The sequence below is a fragment of the Anopheles coluzzii genome, chromosome 2 (assembly GCF_943734685.1).
Source record: "Anopheles coluzzii chromosome 2, AcolN3, whole genome shotgun sequence".
NCBI classification, from domain to species: Eukaryota; Metazoa; Arthropoda; class Insecta; order Diptera; family Culicidae; genus Anopheles; species Anopheles coluzzii.
In genome coordinates this window covers 27,743,696-27,765,241 of record NC_064670.1, presented here as the reverse complement: position 1 = coordinate 27,765,241, position 21,546 = coordinate 27,743,696, and the positions used below count along the sequence as shown (strand labels likewise).

The 21,546-nt window shown below is 43.2% G+C and overlaps 4 protein-coding genes across 5 annotated transcripts in view; 2 read left to right on the top strand and 2 right to left on the bottom strand.

Moving 5' to 3' along the window:
* LOC120950768 (tachykinin-like peptides receptor 86C) overlaps positions 1 to 4,035 on the bottom strand; it is a 54,225-nt gene extending 50,190 nt beyond the window's left edge. The window contains exon 1 of one of the 2 annotated variants that reach the window (XM_049605575.1): positions 2,657 to 4,035. The gene's annotated coding sequence lies outside the window, so the exon portion shown is untranslated. The remainder of the gene's footprint in view (positions 1 to 2,656) is intronic. The other variant, XM_049605576.1, reaches the window with a different exon arrangement.
* Positions 4,036 to 14,546: 10,511 nt separating this feature from the next.
* Positions 14,547 to 15,570, top strand: LOC120952191 (mediator of RNA polymerase II transcription subunit 7). The gene has a single exon (XM_040371389.2). The coding sequence runs from the start codon at positions 14,711 to 14,713 to the stop codon at positions 15,368 to 15,370; it is 660 nt and encodes a 219-aa protein (XP_040227323.1). The 5' UTR covers positions 14,547 to 14,710; the 3' UTR covers positions 15,371 to 15,570.
* Positions 15,571 to 15,818: 248 nt separating this feature from the next.
* LOC120952186 (uncharacterized) lies at positions 15,819 to 19,783 on the top strand. Its single transcript, XM_040371377.2, has 4 exons — positions 15,819 to 16,009; positions 16,123 to 18,004; positions 18,082 to 18,193; positions 18,264 to 19,783. The coding sequence occupies exons 1-4, from the start codon at positions 16,002 to 16,004 to the stop codon at positions 19,757 to 19,759; spliced, it is 3,498 nt and encodes a 1,165-aa protein (XP_040227311.2). The 5' UTR covers positions 15,819 to 16,001; the 3' UTR covers positions 19,760 to 19,783.
* A 586-nt stretch (positions 19,784 to 20,369) lies between these two features.
* On the bottom strand, positions 20,370 to 21,510 carry LOC120952192 (TM2 domain-containing protein CG11103). The gene has a single exon (XM_040371390.2). The coding sequence runs from the start codon at positions 21,434 to 21,436 to the stop codon at positions 20,885 to 20,887; it is 552 nt and encodes a 183-aa protein (XP_040227324.1). The 5' UTR covers positions 21,437 to 21,510; the 3' UTR covers positions 20,370 to 20,884.
* Between the last annotated feature and the right edge of the window lie 36 nt (positions 21,511 to 21,546).

Sequence of the window (21,546 nt, the reverse complement as noted above, 5' to 3'; positions counted from 1 at the left end):
ATAACTCAGCCCTCGCCCGCAGTTCGTATTTGACCGCAGCGCACAAGATGGGCCGTTTGCGGAAGCTATAAAAGAAGCCGGTTATTTAAAATGGAAGGTTTACCTTTTGCCCGATGTGTTTCGGTTAGTGTAAAGCTTCTTTCCCTCCGGTCCGGTTTCTTGTCAGAAATTCATGCAAATCATAGTGTGCAGCATATTTTCGTATGATAATTTGTTCGCATGAGATTGTACACCAACCATCTAGCAGATTGCACAACCTTTAACGGCTAACCTTTACGCGGGAAATGGATGTTACGATTGAACCTTGTGCTATCTATGTACAAAAAACAGGATTGGAATGTAACGATTTTACATAAACGTGCTTGTCGTACAAAAACAGCAAAACGATCGACTTGCGACGATCGACAGCCGTTTTTCTCGTGTTTCTTGTGCACAGTAAGGCATAGCGTTTCATGGTATCGTATGCAAAACGTTTGTTTTTTTACGTATCAACGTTATCAACTTTGTCATAAAATTACATCAGGCATTAGATCATGTACAGACTGCTGTGCTTTATGAGGTTCTGCAAAGAGGAAAACAGATCGATGTTTTGAAAAATGTTGGAAAACAGCAATGATGTGGATATTTCAATCCATTGATTTTAACGAATCAAAACAGTGGAATTTATGAGAGCTCAACTTGTGTATACCATATAGAAATGAGGATGAAAACTGTTTCATCGAGGACAAACTGTTTTTGCTGAAGGCAATGTTGATCGAAAGCTTTAACGCCAAGCTAGAAGCGGTTTTGCCCATGAAATGTGACCACTTCGGAACACTCTTTTATTTACGGCCTGTTCACAAACGAACAAAGTGCCGAAACAAAAAATCTCGACAAAATTAATTAAACTTTTACCAACATATCTCCCCGCCACAGTACCCGGTGCAAAGACACACATGCTCGAAACAATAAACACGCCAAAGCTACCACGACTGCTGGGGCTGCTCCTTGGCTCCTGTGGCTCTCGTAACACGTTTGGCTGGCAGCACATGGCTTAACATTCCAATACGGGCGAAAAATCGGCCTGTGTTTTGGAAATGGTTTCAAGTTCTCCATTGCTCTAACTGTCCTTTTATTCACTTTTGCACAGCCCATCCTGACACTGGCACGGGGGTAGGAGGTAGTACTGCAACAAGCACTTGTTGAAAAATGTTCTTCTCCTCTCCAGTCCAAAAAGTCAGCCAGTCACGTTGCCCGTGTCGGTGGCTTAGGAACTGATCGGCCTACTTGACAAAGAACAAACAAGCTTACTTCTTTTTTTTTAATTTTAAGTTGCGATTTCTGTACATCTTGTAGTCTACTGTCTGTTTATTGCGAAAAAGCAAATGCTAGATAGAGCATTAAACAAACGAATTTCAGCATTGTTGACGAAACGCTACCAAAAAGGGTCGGATAAATGGTGAAAAAAAGCTACTTTGAATTGTGCTACATTGTAAATTGTAATAGGAATTTCGATTTCCTTTTGCAATAAATTCCTTCAATCAATTCCGAATCAATCCAATATGCCAATCCGGCCAATCGATGCTGGCTTACTTTATTTTCCAATTTGATTGGTTTTATCATCATGTTATTTTCACCTTGCGCCAGTATGTTGCCTTTTTTGTCAGAACATAACATCAGCATTAAACCTTCCCGTGCTTTTCATTGCTCTTAAAATAACATTCATCACCAAACTTTCCGCTGATAAATGACGAACAATAAATAATTGCTGAAAGGTTGTTTTTCATCCCAACCGAATGCACTACACGCAAGCCTTGCTCTTGAACCAAATAGCGCTGCGTTTGAACACGTCGCACCAGTACACTCACATTTAGCTCCTCACATAAGCTACACACACTACAGAAACGACGGCACCCTCCGCAAGGATACCGACGGCGAAGGGTAAATATTTTCACATTTTCTGCACTTTCCGCATTTCAATTAATCTTTACAACACAACACGGGTCTCCCCTCCTTATCCGTTCAATCTTGATCAGAAAACTCCTCTTCTTTCTTTTTTTTTAGCTTCATTCACATTCTTCCACACTTCATGGCCTGCTGTTACAAGTGAAATCTTCTCGCTTCGTAAAGTTGACGATTCAGTTATGCTGTTGGTTTAACTTTCTCATTCTTGCACAAACGATCGTGTGTCACAATGTACCACCTGCGGCGATGAGGCAGGCGATGAAACGACCACAACAATAAAAACCCACCCACCACTGGGTTTTGTGGATTAAAAGAACTGATCAAGATTTATTCCTTCCGTGGGCTTTGCTGACAGCAAATGAAACTGACTGGTGCGGCTAGGTGGATGAATCTCCACCCGCAGGGCCGCTGTATGGATTCTAAATCACAAACTCTTGATTCTCAGTTTCACACTTCCGCTCGCTCACTTCACCCCTACACTGGGTGCTTCCTGCATGCTACCACTTCTTGCACAACCAACACCACAGGGATGCGAACGAAAAGTGGAACACACAACTGCCATACGCAAATTGATTGGTAACCGAAATTGATTAATGAATTCCTTGCGGCTTCGGTGGTATTCCTTGTGGCCACCGAAGCTCGGCACGTAAAATCTGAACACAAGCACATAGCTGTTTTATGGATACACACACACACACACACACACACTTACAAACACACACGTACACGTTAATCCTTTATCGACTATCTGCTGCTTGCTCAGCCACAAAGCTTTAAACCATTAATATTTTCAACTCCCTTGCTAAAACAGTCACTGGCCGTGCGATAGGCGCGGAATACGATTGACAGTGCCTGGAAGGATAACACTCTGCTTCCCAACGAAAGGAGCACTACCGTCGCCGAAGGCTGCCGTCAGACTGAAGTGGAGCAAATTCGCAGCCTGCTTGATCCTTTGCCTGATAGCCCGCACGGACCACCTGTTGTGCCGGCCTGAGCCACGTGCACTTTCGTATCAGCTTCGGCCATCACATTCGATCTTGCGCAATAGAAGCCACGTGTGGGGATATTCTCCAACCGGGACCGTCTTATGAATGGGAAGATTTTCGAGCTCACCAATTGGTGGGCGAACCCTGTATCGCGTGGTAAAGATGAGAGCGGAAAGTCATATCTTCGCTGTTGCTTTTTGATGGATCGGAACATCCATTAGGAGGGTGGTTTTTGTTTTGCGCCATCGCTGTCGGAAAGTGAAAGTACGCTCTGGCATCAATGTACAGTTTGTGTGTTCTTCCAAATGATTTCTATGGATTGCTGGTTAGGTGAAGAGATGAAGATTAAATGATGAATTGGGGTGTTTAAATACATTTCACTTCGTTAGTGGCAAGCATTGATTTTGATACTTTGGTACTGTTACAGCGGTCTGAATACCTCCATACAAAATGTAAATTGGAAAAGGTTAGACTGTTCACTCTTTACTTCTTCACTTCACTTCTTCTTGAGCACATCTTTGCTACGGTATACTTCCCGAGTTGACTAGAAAATGCTTAGGCTGGCGACTTATTCAGTAACATGCAGCCGGATAATCAATACTTACACTTGCTACGGAAGAACAGTCCACTCTAGGCTTGAACCCATGACGAGCATGTAATTGAGTCGTATGAGTTGATGACTGTACCACGGAACCCCCCGTTCTTGCTTTATAAAGCTTGTATGGATTGTTATATAAATGTGTTGGAAGAAATGAAATCAAAGTGTGATTTAAGATGCCGAACTGTAAATTACTCATTTTATATTGATTGATTGATTGATATTAACGAAACCGAAATTTAATCATGCAAATCGGTAATTTTTTTTATTTTATTTTTTTATTTTTTTTATTTTTTTTTAATTGATTTTTATAGAGACTTTGAGCCGAAAGGCTTCATTCGCCTCTAGCAAATCGGTAAATGCACACGTGGCAGGTCGCGATCCCCCAAATGAAGAAGAAGATCTAGCGATGCTTTGATTCTTAACGAAAGTGCAAAACTGAACGAATCGTCATGGCAAAATTCCCTCATTACTTTTCTCTTGCAAGTATGTGTTCAATGTTTTCTCAGTTTTATTAACGTTTCTGTTTCGCTTTCAATAGTGAAATTAAAAAAAAATTAAAAATCTGAACAATAAAATAATTTTCATTATTCATTCAAGCGGTTCTCGACGTGTAAATGCACCCTCTCGCAACATGAGCACTGAGCAAGATGTAATAAACGCCTTGACATTTCTCTAGATTGACATTTCCCCAGGAGCACTTCTCGCGGACAGTGTGGCCAGATTATTTAGGTAGTTTTCGGTAGGCGCATCAAAATTTTATCGGTAGTTTTCGGTAGGTTAACCGTCTTGTGTACGACCAAAAAACATCACGTAATCGTACAACCGCCTACCCGGGTAGGCCATACATTTTGTATGGAACAATGATGTTTTTCGTGGTTAAAAGAGTATATCTTTTGAATTTCTTGTAAGCTTTGAAGGAAAAATGCCTTAAAGGTCTATAATAATGTTTTATAACATATCGTAGTAAGATTACAATTTTAAAAATCCTATCAATATTTTTTTCATTCGAAAATATGTTCTAACTTTACCACCATAACTGGCCAGGGCACATGTTTTAAGTGGATGATTAGTCTTTTTCTAAGTTTTAATTACATTTCTCTCAAAAGTTATATACATTTTTCAATTGTTTTACTTGTTGTATAAAAACATATGTTGACGATCTATGCTCATCATGTTTTATTAAAAACCGGCTACGAGCGGCTCCAGACAATTTCGGAACCTCCGCCACTCCAAACCAACGGAGCCGGCTCCGAAGCTGACTCCGCTCCAGCTGCTCCGGAGCCGGTTCCGCACCAACGGCTCCACGCTCACGGCTGCTCCGGAGCTGGTTTTTACAGATTGCACCAAAAAATCATTTTAGATAATGTTTTAATCAGGAAGATCCATAATTAGCTGAGTAAATAATGTTGAAAGGAATCTATAAAAAAAAATCGATAAGTTTTGAACATTGTTCAACAATCACACCATCACATCGGGTGTTAGTTTCTACACTTGCGAGATGATAGATTCTTTTTTTAGGCTATCATACAATGCCGTCTCTATTGAAACGTTAGTCCAGAGCCGTTGGTCCGGAGCCATTAATTCGTCGCCGGCTCCGGGGCTGTTGGTACGGAGGTACGGCTCCGGAGCTGTTGGTGCAGAGCCAGCTTCGGAGCCATTGGTGCGCTCCAAAACACCCATCCCTATTCGGCAGTAACACTATGACACTATGAGTAACACAAAAGTATGAATGTGTGTGTTAACTTTCAGCCAATTCTATTTCATTTGCTTGTAGTGGTTGGTATCATTTTAAAAGAGGTGATTTCAGTATTAATTTCAATATATTGCTACACAACAAGCAATAAAATTTAACTGTACACAACTGTAACCGCGCGGCTACATGAGGTGAAATATACAGCGAAATGAACTATTTGATAGGTGAAATATCTGACGTATAAAGTATCACAGCAACCAGCTGATGTGCAATGTAAATAAATAACGAGTACACAATCGCAATTAAATCCTTAAAATAACTTTAATATCAAGTATTTCGTCAATTTCCAGTCAACAATTCATCATTTCTTGCAACTAGGGAATGTTCCGCTTAGAAAAATATTCTTTTTAAGGGAAATTCGAAAGCGGATATTGTATTTCCCCCAACTCTTTAGCTGTATCTGTCAGATATTTCACCTGTCAAATAGTTCATTTCGCTGTATATTTCACCTCGTGTAGCCGCACGGTAATACAACATTTGAAAGAAAAGAAAAATACATAAGCATCCTCTCAAAACATGCGACAAGGCCGGTTAAGGTGTTGGAGTTACAGCACATTTTTGATTGCTAAAAATATTAATAGGATTTTTAAAAATTCTAATTTTACTACGATATTTTATAAAACATTATTGTGATCCTATAAGACAATTTTCATTCTATTCTAACAAGTAATTCAAAAGATATACGCTTTTAACCTCGAAAAATATCATTGATCCATACAAAATGTATGGCCTACCTGGGTATGCGGTTGTACATGTGAAGGGTATATAAACTTAAATAATTTTACAAAATATCTAAACATTTTTGATAATTTTTATTTTTTGCACATGGGTAGGAAAAATCTTTTCTGAGGCATTTTAAAAATTTGAAGTTAATACGATCCTTTAATCCAAAGTTATTTTGGAATAAAGATGCGAAACTTATCCGGGTAGGCGGTTGTACACAAGACGGTTAAAACTCAAAACTTAACTGAGTTTAAAAAAATTAAAAGCGAAAGAAGTGTTAAGTGGGTTGGTTGGGGGGGGTCCTAATACGCAAAATGAAACTTCCATCTCACGAGAATATGCATCCTTTATCTAAGATAAATATTAAATATATATTAGATTTGGGTCAGCGATTACACAAATGAAGGTCTTTCTGAAGTGTCGATGTGCAAATTGTACTGGGAATTCTAAGCCAAAGAAGAACTAAGAAGTACATTTTTTTCTCAGTGGTGGCAAGTTCTTTTTCTCGGGGCTCTACCCGATCGCTTAAGGCCGCAGCAGTGCTCCATTGGATACAACTTTATCGTACGTGCTGTCATTTGATTTTTGCTGGATTATTTAGATTGATTTGATTGTTTGGCTGAGTTTTATAGTTCAATAATTAAAATTTTTAAATTTTTTTCCTTCAAATCCTATATATATATATATATATATATATATATATATATATATATATATATATATATATATATATATATATATATATATATATATATATATATATATATATATATATATATATATATATATATATATATATATATATATATATATATATATAGGATTTGAAGGAAAAAAATTTAAAAATTTTAATTATTGAACTATAAAACTCAGCCAAACAATCAAATCAATCTAAATAATCCAGCAAAAATCAAATGACAGCACGTACGATAAAGTTGTATCCAATGGAGCACTGCTGCGGCCTTAAGCGATCGGGTAGAGCCCCGAGAAAAAGAACTTGCCACCACTGAGAAAAAAATGTACTTCTTAGTTCTTCTTTGGCTTAGAATTCCCAGTACAATTTGCACATCGACACTTCAGAAAGACCTTCATTTGTGTAATCGCTGACCCAAATCTAATATATATTTAATATTTATCTTAGATAAAGGATGCATATTCTCGTGAGATGGAAGTTTCATTTTGCGTATTAGGACCCCCCCCCAACCAACCCACTTAACACTTCTTTCGCTTTTAATTTTTTTAAACTCAGTTAAGTTTTGAGTTTTAACCGTCTTGTGTACAACCGCCTACCCGGATAAGTTTCGCATCTTTATTCCAAAATAACTTTGGATTAAAGGATCGTATTAACTTCAAATTTTTAAAATGCCTCAGAAAAGATTTTTCCTACCCATGTGCAAAAAATAAAAATTATCAAAAATGTTTAGATATTTTGTAAAATTATTTAAGTTTATATACCCTTCACATGTACAACCGCATACCCAGGTAGGCCATACATTTTGTATGGATCAATGATATTTTTCGAGGTTAAAAGCGTATATCTTTTGAATTACTTGTTAGAATAGAATGAAAATTGTCTTATAGGATCACAATAATGTTTTATAAAATATCGTAGTAAAATTAGAATTTTTAAAAATCCTATTAATATTTTTAGCAATCAAAAATGTGCTGTAACTCCAACACCTTAACCGGCCTTGTCGCATGTTTTGAGAGGATGCTTATGTATTTTTCTTTTCTTTCAAATGTTGTATTACCGTGCGGCTACACGAGGTGAAATATACAGCGAAATGAACTATTTGACAGGTGAAATATCTGACAGATACAGCTAAAGAGTTGGGGGAAATACAATATCCGCTTTCGAATTTCCCTTAAAAAGAATATTTTTCTAAGCGGAACATTCCCTAGTTGCAAGAAATGATGAATTGTTGACTGGAAATTGACGAAATACTTGATATTAAAGTTATTTTAAGGATTTAATTGCGATTGTGTACTCGTTATTTATTTACATTGCACATCAGCTGGTTGCTGTGATACTTTATACGTCAGATATTTCACCTATCAAATAGTTCATTTCGCTGTATATTTCACCTCATGTAGCCGCGCGGTTACAGTTGTGTACAGTTAAATTTTATTGCTTGTTGTGTAGCAATATATTGAAATTAATACTGAAATCACCTCTTTTAAAATGATACCAACCACTACAAGCAAATGAAATAGAATTGGCTGAAAGTTAACACACACATTCATACTTTTGTGTTACTCATAGTGTCATAGTGTTACTGCCGAATAGGGATGGGTGTTTTGGAGCGCACCAATGGCTCCGAAGCTGGCTCTGCACCAACAGCTCCGGAGCCGTACCTCCGTACCAACAGCCCCGGAGCCGGCGACGAATTAATGGCTCCGGACCAACGGCTCTGGACTAACGTTTCAATAGAGACGGCATTGTATGATAGCCTAAAAAAAGAATCTATCATCTCGCAAGTGTAGAAACTAACACCCGATGTGATGGTGTGATTGTTGAACAATGTTCAAAACTTATCGATTTTTTTTTATAGATTCCTTTCAACATTATTTACTCAGCTAATTATGGATCTTCCTGATTAAAACATTATCTAAAATGATTTTTTGGTGCAATCTGTAAAAACCAGCTCCGGAGCAGCCGTGAGCGTGGAGCCGTTGGTGCGGAACCGGCTCCGGAGCAGCTGGAGCGGAGTCAGCTTCGGAGCCGGCTCCGTTGGTTTGGAGTGGCGGAGGTTCCGAAATTGTCTGGAGCCGCTCGTAGCCGGTTTTTAATAAAACATGATGAGCATAGATCGTCAACATATGTTTTTATACAACAAGTAAAACAATTGAAAAATGTATATAACTTTTGAGAGAAATGTAATTAAAACTTAGAAAAAGACTAATCATCCACTTAAAACATGTGCCCTGGCCAGTTATGGTGGTAAAGTTAGAACATATTTTCGAATGAAAAAAATATTGATAGGATTTTTAAAATTGTAATCTTTCTACGATATGTTATTAAACATTATTATAGACCTTTAAGGCATTTTTCCTTTTCCTTCCACGAAAAACATCATTGTTCCATACAAAATGTATGGCCTACCCGGGTAGGCGGTTGTACGATTACGTGATGTTTTTTGGTCGTACACAAGACGGTTAACCTACCGAAAACTACCGATAAAATTTTGATGCGCCTACCGAAAACTACCTAAATAATCTGGCCACACTGTCCGCGAGAAGTGCTCCTGGGGAAATGTCAATCTAGAAAAATGTCAAGGCGTTTATTACATCTTGCTCAGTGCTCATGTTGCGAGAGGGTGCATTTACACTGCGAGAATCAAGTTGAACGAAGAATGAAAATTATTTTATTGTTCAGATTTTTTATTATATCACTATTGAGAGTGAAACAGAAATGTTAATAAAACTGAGAAAGCATTGAACACATACTTGCAAGAGAAAAGTAATGATGGAATTTTGCCATGACGATTCGTTCAGTTTTGCACTTTCGTTAAGAATCAATGCATCGCTAGATCTTCTTCTTCATTTGGGAGATCGCGACCTGCTACGTGTGCATTTACCGATTTGCTAGAGGCGAATGAAGCCTTTCGGCTCAAAGTCTCTATAAAAATCAATTAAAAAAAAATAAAAAAAATAAAAAAATAAAATAAAAAAAATTACCGATTTGCATGATTAAATTTCGGTTTCGTTAATATCAATCAATCAATCAATATAAAATGAGTAATTTACAGTTCGGCATCTTAAATCACACTTTGATTTCATTTCTTCCAACACATTTATATAACAATCCATACAAGCTTTATAAAGCAAGAACGGGGGGTTCCGTGGTACAGTCATCAACTCATACGACTCAATTACATGCTCGTCATGGGTTCAAGCCTAGAGTGGACTGTTCTTCCGTAGCAAGTGTAAGTATTGATTATCCGGCTACATGTTACTGAATAAGTCGCCAGCCTAAGCATTTTCTAGTCAACTCGGGAAGTATACCGTAGCAAAGATGTGCTCAAGAAGAAGTGAAGTGAAGAAGTAAAGAGTGAACAGTCTAACCTTTTCCAATTTACATTTTGTATGGAGGTATTCAGACTGCTGTAACAGTACCAAAGTATCAAAATCAATGCTTGCCACTAACGAAGTGAAATGTATTTAAACACCCCAATTCATCATTTAATCTTCATCTCTTCACCAAACCAGCAATCCATAGAAATCATCTGGAAGAACACACAAACTGTACATTGATGCCAGAGCGTACTTTCACTTTCCGACAGCGATGGCGCAAAACAAAAACCACCCTCCTAATGGATGTTCCGATCCATCAAAAAGCAACAACGAAGATATGACTTACCGCTCTCATCTTTACCACGCGATACAGGGTTCGCACACCAATTGGTAAGCTCGAAAATCTTCCCATTCATAAGACGGTCCCGGTTGGAGCATATCCCCACACGGTTATAGGCGGTTGTACACAAGACGGTTAAAACTCAAAACTTAACTGAGTTTAAAAAAATTAAAAGCGAAAGAAGTGTTAAGTGGGTTGGTTGGGGGGGGTCCTAATACGCAAAATGAAACTTCCATCTCACGAGAATATGCATCCTTTATCTAAGATAAATATTAAATATATATTAGATTTGGGTCAGCGATTACACAAATGAAGGTCTTTCTGAAGTGTCGATGTGCAAATTGTACTGGGAATTCTAAGCCAAAGAAGAACTAAGAAGTACATTTTTTTCTCAGTGGTGGCAAGTTCTTTTTCTCGGGGCTCTACCCGATCGCTTAAGGCCGCAGCAGTGCTCCATTGGATACAACTTTATCGTACGTGCTGTCATTTGATTTTTGCTGGATTATTTAGATTGATTTGATTGTTTGGCTGAGTTTTATAGTTCAATAATTAAAATTTTTAATTTTTTTTCCTTCAAATCCTATATATATATATATATATATATATATATATATATATATATATATATATATATATATATATATATATATATATATATATATATATATATATATATATATATATATATATATATATATATATATATATATATATATATATATATATATATATATATATATATATATATATATATATATATATATACATCAGTATTTCTTGTCACTTTGCCCACAGGCAAGGCGAGCTTTTTGGCGGCCACCGTCGCAAAACCGTCGCAAAACGTCAAAACCGGCGTCGCATGTACTGCAAACCGACGTCGCCAGCGAGCGAAACTCGCAACGAATTCGAGGCGCTGGCGACGGTCGTTTTTGACGTTTGGCGACGGTTATTGACCTTTCGAGTGAGCTTTTGCCCTGCGAGCCAGTGTGGCCAGATTATATTGGCAGATTTCGGCAGGAGCACTGTTGAGAACGCAACCATTTAACCTTCGTTTCTAAGACCAAAAATACACCCTCATCCCAAGCGCCACAGATTAAGCTTAAACGACTGGAAAATTGAATATCCATAGAAAAAAATGAAAGCTCCACAGCTTCATTGGTTTGATCAATAGATGGCGTATTAAAACTGATTATTATATTGCTATCCTTTTCTTGCAATGTGTTTCGACAAGTTTCATCTTATCATGACCTATATATAGCCTTCTAACTTTCCGAGCAAAAATCTATAATGAATGGTCGTGTGGTCAGATACGTGGGTATCAACACCAACGACCATTAATCAAATCTCACTTGCTTCAGTGCTGGTGGTTTCCGTTGGAGGTTAGTATTTAAACAATCGTATCGCCGTTCTAGTTCTAGCGATGCATAACTTCAATGCGAAACCATACAACAGTACAGAGGAAATGAGAAAGCTCTCCTCCAAGCGATGAAGCTCAACTGGTTGGGGTATCCCACCAACATAGAGCGCCACCAGCTTTTTCGCTATTTTTAGAATGCATGAGTCGTTTGCCGTCTGCTAAACGAAGTCTTTCTATATTCCGTTTAGGTAGAGTGCTTGAGTCGTTTAGAAGCCGTTTAGTGGTCGTATAGTGGATTTGTGGCACTTGGGATCTTTATGATCACCTACTCGGGAAGGTCATACATTTTGTATGAGAAATTGCTCTTTTGCGTGGTAAATTGATCATATCTTCTGTTTTAATAATTGAAATAACTTCAAAATTTTCCCGTTACTATAATCCCATAGTTCATGCCATAATATAATTCAAATAAATATATACATAGAAATTCAAAGAAAGTAAGTAAGTCCTTAAAACTTTGTTCTTTCCAGTATAAAAAAATAGGAATTTTCCTAATTATTTTTCATATACAGGTCCCCAAGATACACCCGACTTCAAGCTTTCCTGAAAATTTGAAGTTATTTCAATAACTAAAACAGAAGATATGATCAATTTACCACGCAAAAGAGCAATGATGCAAAACGAGTTGATATAACAGTTGGGCTTATCCAGTGCAATTTGACGTCTAAAAACGAAAATAGGAAGAAACCCTAGTTTGACAGTTAGATTCATAACAAAATGGATGCTTTGATGATTTTTCTATGGATTCACTACTAACTTTATCCACTCGATTTATTTTATTTTACTCGATATTTGAGATATTTCGATGGTCTATTGAACAGGAGCAAAGGACATATGCACTGGCACTCTGATAAATTCCTCACTTTCAGAATAAATTCATATTTGGTTCGCTTGGTACACTTCTCCTTGCTCGCTGACTGAACGGATTCAATAATCGTTTCCTATATATCAGATTTTGCTAGGGAACTGTGTTGTTTCCAAGCGCCACAGATTAAGCTAAAACGACTGGAAAATTGAATATCCATAGAAAAAAATGAAAGCTCCACAGCTTCATTGGTTTGATCAATAGATGGTGTATTACAACTCATTATTATATTGCTATCCTTTTCTTGCAATGTGTTTCGCTATTATACCTATTATATAGCCTTCTAACTTTCTGAGCAAAAATCTATAATGAATGGTCGTGTGGTCAGATACATGGGTATCAACACCAACGACCATTACTCAAATTTCACTTGCTTCAGTGATGGTGGTTTCTGTTGGAGGTTAGTATTTAAACAATCGTATCGCCGTTCTAGTTCTAGCGATGCATAACTTCAATGCGAAACCATACAACAGTACAGAGGAAATGAGAAAGCTCTCCTCCAAGCGATGAAGCTCAACTGGTTGGGGTATCCAACCAACAGAGAGCGCCACCAGCTTTTTCGCTATTTTTGAATGCATGAGTCGTTTGGCGTCTGCTAAACGAAGTCTTTCTATATTCCGTTTAGGTAGAGAACTTGGGTCGTTTAGAAGCCGTTTAGTGGTCGTTTAGTGGATTTGTGGCCCTTGGGTTGTTATCCAGTAATTTTCAGATCTTCATTTTAATCCAAGAACTGGCCGTCGCGTAGGTTTTTTTGGCTTCTTTCTTCGTGCTACGCCTGAGCAAAATCACATACAATTTCTGCGAGATTTTGTTTAAACTTCAAGGCATACTAGATTTTGTTATAGAGCAAACCGTCAAATTGTGTGTCGATGTATTGGTGAGAAAGAACACCATAAGCCCACCTGATATATACACTCACTTTGGTTAAATGGTTGCGTTTTCAACAGAGCTCCTGCCGAAATCTGCCAATATAATCTGGCCACACTGGCTCGCAGGGTAAAAGCTCACTCGAAAGGTCAATAACCGTCGCCAAACGTCAAAAACGACCGTCGCCAGCGCCTCGAATTCGTTGCGAGTTTCGCTCGCTGGCGACGTCGGTTTGCAGTACATGCGACGCCGGTTTTGACGTTTTGCGACGGTTTTGCGACGGTGGCCGCCAAAAAGCTCGCCTGACCTGCGGACCAGTGTGGCCAGATTATATTGGCAGATTTCGGCACGAGCACTGTTGAGAACGCAACCATTTAAATTTAATCAATTATTTTAACGATCAATTTCTTCTTCATTTTCTTCAATTTCTGAGGAAAATACAATGAAACAGCGCGAGCGAGCGTTCTTTTCAGTGGCACTCACTGGCGCTCTGCCTCGTGCATTTTAAAGGCATGCAATAGAGCGCATTCTCTCCGTGAAGGCGCTCCATCCGCCATTTTTAATTTTCAGCCCAAAACAACGGACTTCGGATCCGATCTTGGGCCGGAACCCCACCGTGTGTTTCTACTTACCCCTCGCCTGAAAATTTCATTCTCTTTGTCTGTCGGGTAAGCTTTAGCCGAAGACAGCGAGATTCAAATTTAAATGATTTTCTTTGACGAGCAATTCTCGGAATCCACGCAACTGACATTTTCTACTAATTATGAACATTACATTTTAACGGATAAAAATAAAAAGTGCTAGGCAAACAAACGTGCATCAGCGCGATAAGTAACAAATGAGGTTAACAATCCTTGAAACAGCATCCCATGCGCCACAGATTAAGCTTATACGACTGAAAAATCAAATATCTGTGATTTTCGGTAGGTTAAATGAAAAATCGGTAGTTTTAGGAGGCTTATCTGTGAATCGGTAGGCATATGAAAAATCGGTAGGAATACAGATAAATCGGTATTTCTGGTCACTCTGCTCGCGGATTACCTGTACTGACAAGCAGTGTTTTTTTTTCTCGGACAGCCAAAACAAGCAGGAAAAGACCTAGGCGTTCTTGCTGTGCCGAATATTTATCGTGTTTTAAAGTTATTTCACGCTCCCGCAGCCGCTAACTACTTGTGCCACCCTCCGCCAACCGTACGCACGATGTCAAACGCGGAAGCCATCCAGGTCAGCTCGCTGCCGCTGCCGCCCGCGCAGTACATCAACCTGTACACGGACGAAAACATACGAAAGAACCGTGCCCCGAAGCCCCCGGCACCGATCCAGGATGCGTACACAATGTTCGGCAGCCCGTTCAGCAACGACGACAACATCATCCGTCCGCTCGAAAGCCAGGGCTTCAAGCGCCTGTACCCGCAGCACTTTGACCGGCGAAAGGAGCTGAAAAAGCTGAACCACTCGCTGCTGGTCAACTTTCTCGACCTGATCGATCTGCTGGTGCACTATCCGGACAGCCCGCGACGGGCGGAAAAGATCGAGGATCTCAGCCTGCTGTTCGTGCACATCCACCACCTGCTGAACGAGTTCCGGCCGCACCAGGCGCGCGAAACGCTGCGCGTCATGATGGAGCTGCAGAAGCGGCAGCGGATAGAGACGGCCCAGCGCTTCCAGAACCACCTGGAGAAGGTGCGCGAGATGGTGAAGAATGCGTTCGCCTCGCTGCCGGATCTGACGGATGCGGATCGGCTGGCCGGCGGGCTGGAACCGATGGACGTGGGCGAGTCGGGCGATCTTGCTGGTGGCCGGGGCGAAGGATGCCACCCACTGGACAGGCTAATGTGCGAGCTTGTGGATAGGATGTGAGCGCGGGCCTGGGAGGAGATAGTCCAGCCCTGTCGGGACTGCCGGTGGTTGCCCCTTCCATTCAAGGAGCAGGGCTGCAAACGTTATTTGATCGCTGATTTGTTTTTGTATTCGTAATTCTCTGGCAAATTATTTCAACTTTAAGGAGTGAATAAACCACACGTGCGTGGGAGAATATAGTAAATTATTGAAAAACAAAACGTTGCAGAGCGTTGTATTATTTAATTAGAATCTGTGTTAATTATTGGAAACAGCTTTTTTTCTTATTAGCATTATCACCTTCTTTCCTGCGTAAACAAAACAAGCGCCAAACGCGTTCATACACACGCACCAACACATCACCAAGCTTCGTGCTATCGCCGGCAGGGCTGCTTACGAAGCTGACCGCCACGCAAGAGTTTCGTCAAAACTTTTTCCCACTCTTTCGTTCAAAACAGCCCCGCACTGAGTGCTTCGTCAAAAGAGAAAAAGAAAAGGAAAGCAAAAGAAAAATGGCGTGTGGTGGTAGGTGGTGAGAACTTTGTTATTGTTTTGTCTTGTTCCCCGGGAAAAAGCATGCCCGTTTGTGCCGAAATTTGTGTGCAGTGTTGTGTTGAATAATGTGCAAAATCATAATTATCATAATATCATCATGAAACGGTTCGTAACAAGGCCCCATCCTTGCCCCTCCCCGAGGCGGCTCGGCCGCGTGCCAGTTGTGATGTGCCTGAATGTTTACATTTTGGTGTGTTTGCTATGATTTCCATTTACAGAAATAACAGCACCAATCAGCTACGGCAGCTGCATCAGGCCGGGAATGCAACTGAGGAATGGAATAGGAGCGATGATACGCCGAGCAAACGAACGAAAAACCAGCACGGGCTAGATACGGGTCCATCGTACAGTGGTGGTGGGAGCAGCAGCACCAGCACCAGCATGGTTGCCCCCCCGAGGGTGGATAATTACAGTGCTGGTCGCGCGGCCAGTAATGGTTCGCTGCCGAAAGGTGAAGAAATTGCAGCAATGCTCATGCACACAACCGAAAAGGCGGACCGCTGCTGGAACTTTGAGCTCGACCATTGGCTGACCGTGTACGAGCGGGTACGCTATGGCGATGTAAACTTCCCCGAAGCTGGCATGCTGATCCAGTGTGCCGCCCAAATCTACGGCCGAAAGGTGGACTATCTCATGGACATCATCATGCACATGTGCGACGATCAGAAGGCGCGCGAAAAGAAGGCCCAGGAAGAGAAGAAGGAAAAGGCCAACGAGGAGAAGGGGCCCGCGGGTGAAGCAGACGTGCAGGAGGAGCAAGCGGCAGCAGGCGGCAAAACTGGTGGTCGGAAGCGGGCCGGAAAGTTTAACCCGCAGTCCCTGTCCGATTGCTTCGGCGATTTGGAGTTTACGTGCAATGACGGCAAGCTGGCCAAGCTGGAATCGCTTATCCGACCGGTCGCGACGGTGGATGTGGACGGGCGGACGAAGGTGCGGCAGATGCAGGACCTCTGTGCGGAGCTGCGGGCGAATCCGACCCGCCAGCGGCGGCAGGAAATTTTGAACCGCATGCGGGACGACGCCTGCATTGCGCCGATCATGTCGAGCAATGGGGCGGCGCTGAAGAGCCAAATTTTGGATCTCGAGTCGGGCGAAACGATCGGCACGCGGTACGACTACCAGATCCACCTGAACTACATCGACGGGCGGACGGGTTCGCTGATTGCCGAGCACGATCTGAAGCGATTCTTCCAGCGGTGCGACGTGATGGACTTCCTGTCCGAGCAGCACCTGTCGGAGCGGGAGCGCTGCACGCGCCTTGGCATGCCCGCCCCGACCGATATGCTGGCGCAGCGGGAGCGCGAGCTGAAGCTGTACATGCCGCCAGAGTATTTAAGCAACCGGTACCGGATCAAGCTGCACGATACGACGGACTTTGACAACGCGCTCATACAGGCCCGGGTGACCAATTACGACACCGATCCGATCCTTTCGCTGATGGACCATGAGGCACGGGCGGCGGTACAGCTGCCCGCCGGTGAAGGTGACGATGTGTCAGCTCGACCACGGAACGTTACCTCCAGCATCCCGAACCTTACCGCAGCAAACGGAAGCAGTAAACAACCGGACGGCAGCCACAATGACAGCCAGACGCAGGAAGATTCCGGCATCGAGCACGAAACGAGCGCCACTGAGGAGGAGGACAGTGATCCTTCCTTCAGCGGTGTGCTGTCCTCGTCCCGGGCCAACGAGTCCTCGGTGGAGGAACTGGAAAGTACGCAGGAAAAGAAGGATCTAACGTTAAGCGCGTCGGATACAAATACATCACAGAACCTCGACTCGACCGTAAATGAGCTCGAATCAACGAATAAAACGGACAAATTGGAATGCACCGACACAAAAGCGGGACCACGGCTTAGCGTGGACGAAGGTATCGGTGTGGATCGGGAATCTCCTCCCCGTACGGGGCCCATTCGCCTGGAGGATGTGGAGGTAAAAGCGGACTCAGCGGTCACATTTTCCCGTGGGGTCGTTTTCCCCCGGCCCGCCGTACTGCGTCCGGCAAAGCTGGTGCAGAACATATTCGGCATTCCGGACGAGCTGGCCCGCAAGCATGTACAGTTTACGCTGCCAATGGAGTATCGGAAGATGAAGCTGGAGGTACGTGACCCGCTGCATCGGTGGTGGGGACGAAATTGTGCAATTCTTCATTAAATCATGTGTTTTTACTCTTACAGCTTGCCAAACGCCAGGAGGAATGGAGAAAACAAATGCAACACACAATCGAGCTGCACAGTCTAAAGCCGACGGCTGAATCACTCGCGCGACCATCAACCCCGGACCTGGAAGGTAAGTTGCAAGGGTTATTTAAGAATCTTTCGCAAATTAGCTAACTCGCCCATGTGCGTTCTTCTTATAGATTTTCTTGGCTTTGATGACGATGAAACCGATCAACCACAACAAAAACCGAACAATAAACGAACAAAAAGTGCTCCTGCAAGTGCGGAATTGTCCCCCGCGCGGCAAAAGAAACCATCCACACCGGAGCCGGACTTCGAAGGCTTCGACGAGGAGGAAATCCTCTCCGCCCGCAAAGCGGCCGAAGAGTGGTTCAAAGGGATGCCGGAAAAGGCGAAACTTCTAACCAGCAGCCCGAACAGAAGAGCGGTTGGATCATCGCTACCGGCCACACCGACCCGCACACTGTCGTGCGATTCCGGCATTTCCGACACGGTCGAACGTACGAATGGGAAAGACTCCTGCACACCACCCGTAAACCCCCGGCTCGAGCCCCTCCCGGAAGATGGAGGTGCAGCAGACAGTGATACTGAAGCGGTTCCCCGCCCCACCACCCCGGACAGTGTGACGAACGAGGAGGAACCGTTCGCACCCGGCCCCGCCGTGCAGCATGAGCCGCTGCAAGAGCACACGGACGAAGCGAACGCTCGCATCCAGCAAAGCATGCACGAGGCGAAGGAACGCTTCGACAAGGTTAGCGCATGGCACCGGAAGCTGAAACCGATTCTGATCGAGTCGGAGAAGCGCAATCACTTCGACATACACGCGTACGGCACGGACATTATTGACACGTTCGATCCGACCGCACCGCTCGGCGCGGAAGCGATCACGCTCGAGCGGGTGCTGGAGCACAAGCCGCCCCACAGTACGGCCCGGTTCTTCCTCTCCATGCTAATGCTGGCCAACACCAACAACGTGCAGATATGTAACAAAAATCCGGACCCGCTGCGGCTGTCCGCGGCCAGTGAGATCGAGCTGCGGCTGCTGAGCCGCAAACGGCACCACAAAGAGCTGGAAGCGCTCGGTGAGCTGCTGCCGCCGGACGGTGATGGCCACGAGCTGGCGGCAAGCGATCGTAACCGGCAGAAGCGCAAAAATCGAAAGCGCAAGATCGTGTTCGAGGAGCAAACGGACGAGCGGGAGGATTTGCCGCGTGCCGACACTGCCAGCCGGCTCGGTGCGCTGGACGCAAACCTGGACGACGGAAGCAGCTTCCTCGACAGTGTCCAGCAGCTGTACGCAGATATGAACGGGGAAGATTCTCAGCGAAAGCGTCTAGCGTTCCGGCGGGGCATGAGAAGCTGTGCCTACGGGCTGGACGACGGGTCCAACAATGCGGAAGCCTCCAAATCGTCCCCGTCGATACCGCCACCGGTAGTACCGTTGTGCAATAGCGAATCGGTAAGCAAATCTCCGCCCAATCCACACACTAACGCTCTACTGGCCGACCCCGGAGGCGGGATGGAGCCGGCCGATGACCTGTTGACGGTGAATCTGCTTACGAACCATGCAACACTAGTACCTGCCCGCGATCCCGACACGCTGTGTGCGAAAAGTGTGTTCTCGCTTGCGGAATCGGGTTACGAGTCGATGCTCAGTGGCGGAGACGACGTCTAGCGATCGGCAGTAGCGTGTAAGGAATGTAAAGTGTAAGGAACTAGGGGTTAGTACAATGGCGAGGCCGACAAAAAACGTATAAAATTAACAGACACCGCTCTGGTGGTCTGTGTGTACATATGAGGTCAACTGTTAGAAGATAGGCTAGGTTTTAACAACAAGAGAGAGATCTTTATTTTTTAGCTTCTTTCTTAGTATGGCCGAGAGCAGAAGGGTCCCCATTCCCCAGTGAGACAACAAACAATAGCTCTCCATCTCATCCTTTCCTTCACTGGCACCCGCAGTTCATCCTTCTCCTGATGAAAGTACAAAACGTTAAGCGTCATCATCACCCCACAGCAGTTTAGCTATTATTATTATAAGACAAAGAGTACTACAATACTCTGCACGGCCCTATTGACACGCGCGCATATCCTTGGCAAGGGAAGTGCACGCATTTCCAGCCTAAAAACCACCCTAATTAACACTTGACCAGTTGCATTTCTCCCTCTATACCGAGCTAAAGGTTCCTTCTGTCGAATAGCAATTTTACTTTAAATTCCTTATCCTGTTTTCCCAGTATTTTCCCCGGTGGGAATGTTTCTCTCGCATTTTGATGCGCATAACAAGATTCAGTCAAAAAGCGAATCGATTTATTTACAATGTTATGTTCAATCAACAAGCAGTGCAGTGCATGCTGGCCACGGTTGAAGGTCTTAGTTTTTAAGGGTTTTTTTTCTCACACGATGTAACTTAGGTGTTTAGTTAGACTTAGTGAGGAACGGCTAGAGGGAAAGCTTCTAGAGACGAAGTCAGGGCACACACCCGATACGATCAAACACAGATTTAACTTCCTTACAATTTCTTTAAGAACATGCTATGGATTCTTTTTTTGCTTTAAAAAATGTGTTGCACTCTCTATTTATTTCGTTGGTAGCGCAACGAACATCAGCGCGCGCTTCTTTTCTTATATATTCGTACATAAGATTCTTTATTTTATCGTCCTGTTCACAACCCTAACAAACTTAAATAACAAATTTACAAAATGACTCAATCAGCCTTTTGCTTTTTGCCTCTATGCCACCAAACCACATCCGAACGCCAAGAAGGGGCTTCCAGCGGGACAAAACAACCGCATCCGGTGTTTCACACCTTCGTGTTCCAGTTGCTTCCATCCTCCGGCAGCAGATTGTTCGTGATCAGCAGCACAATGTCCACGATCCACCAGATGCCGACGCCGCCGAGCGTAAGCAGCTTCCCGACGGCCGTACCCGTCTGGCCGAGACAGAACCGATCCATGCCGAGAAAGCCGAGCAAAATGCTGTACAGCAGCGTCGTGACGAAGTAGTGGTCCGTGTACTTCACGCACGGAAAGCCATCGCGCTTAAACTCCCGCGGCCCATAGCATTCAATGTTTTCGAACACCATGCAGTTCACCTTCGTGACCTCCACCTCGTCGTAGTACACGCCGCCAAACTTTACGCATCCCATGCCGCCCTCTTCCCGCGCGGTGCGGTTCCCTTTCAGGTTGATCGGTTCCTCGCAGTCCAGGAATTCCAGCGGCAGGAAGCTACATTTTACCAGCGGGCTGAGCGGGTTGAAGCTGGCCGATTGGTTCAGGGCGGCCGCATCCTTGTCCTTGGTAATTTGGGCTGTCTCGACGAAGAAAACGGCAGAAAACAGCAGCAAAATAAGCATCTCTTATTTTCTCGGGGTTTGCTCCGTTCCTTGATGTTTGTTTACAACCCGAACTGGAGCGGCACGGTGGGATATCCAGCGGTCAAGCGTTTTTGACGGCTAACAATGAT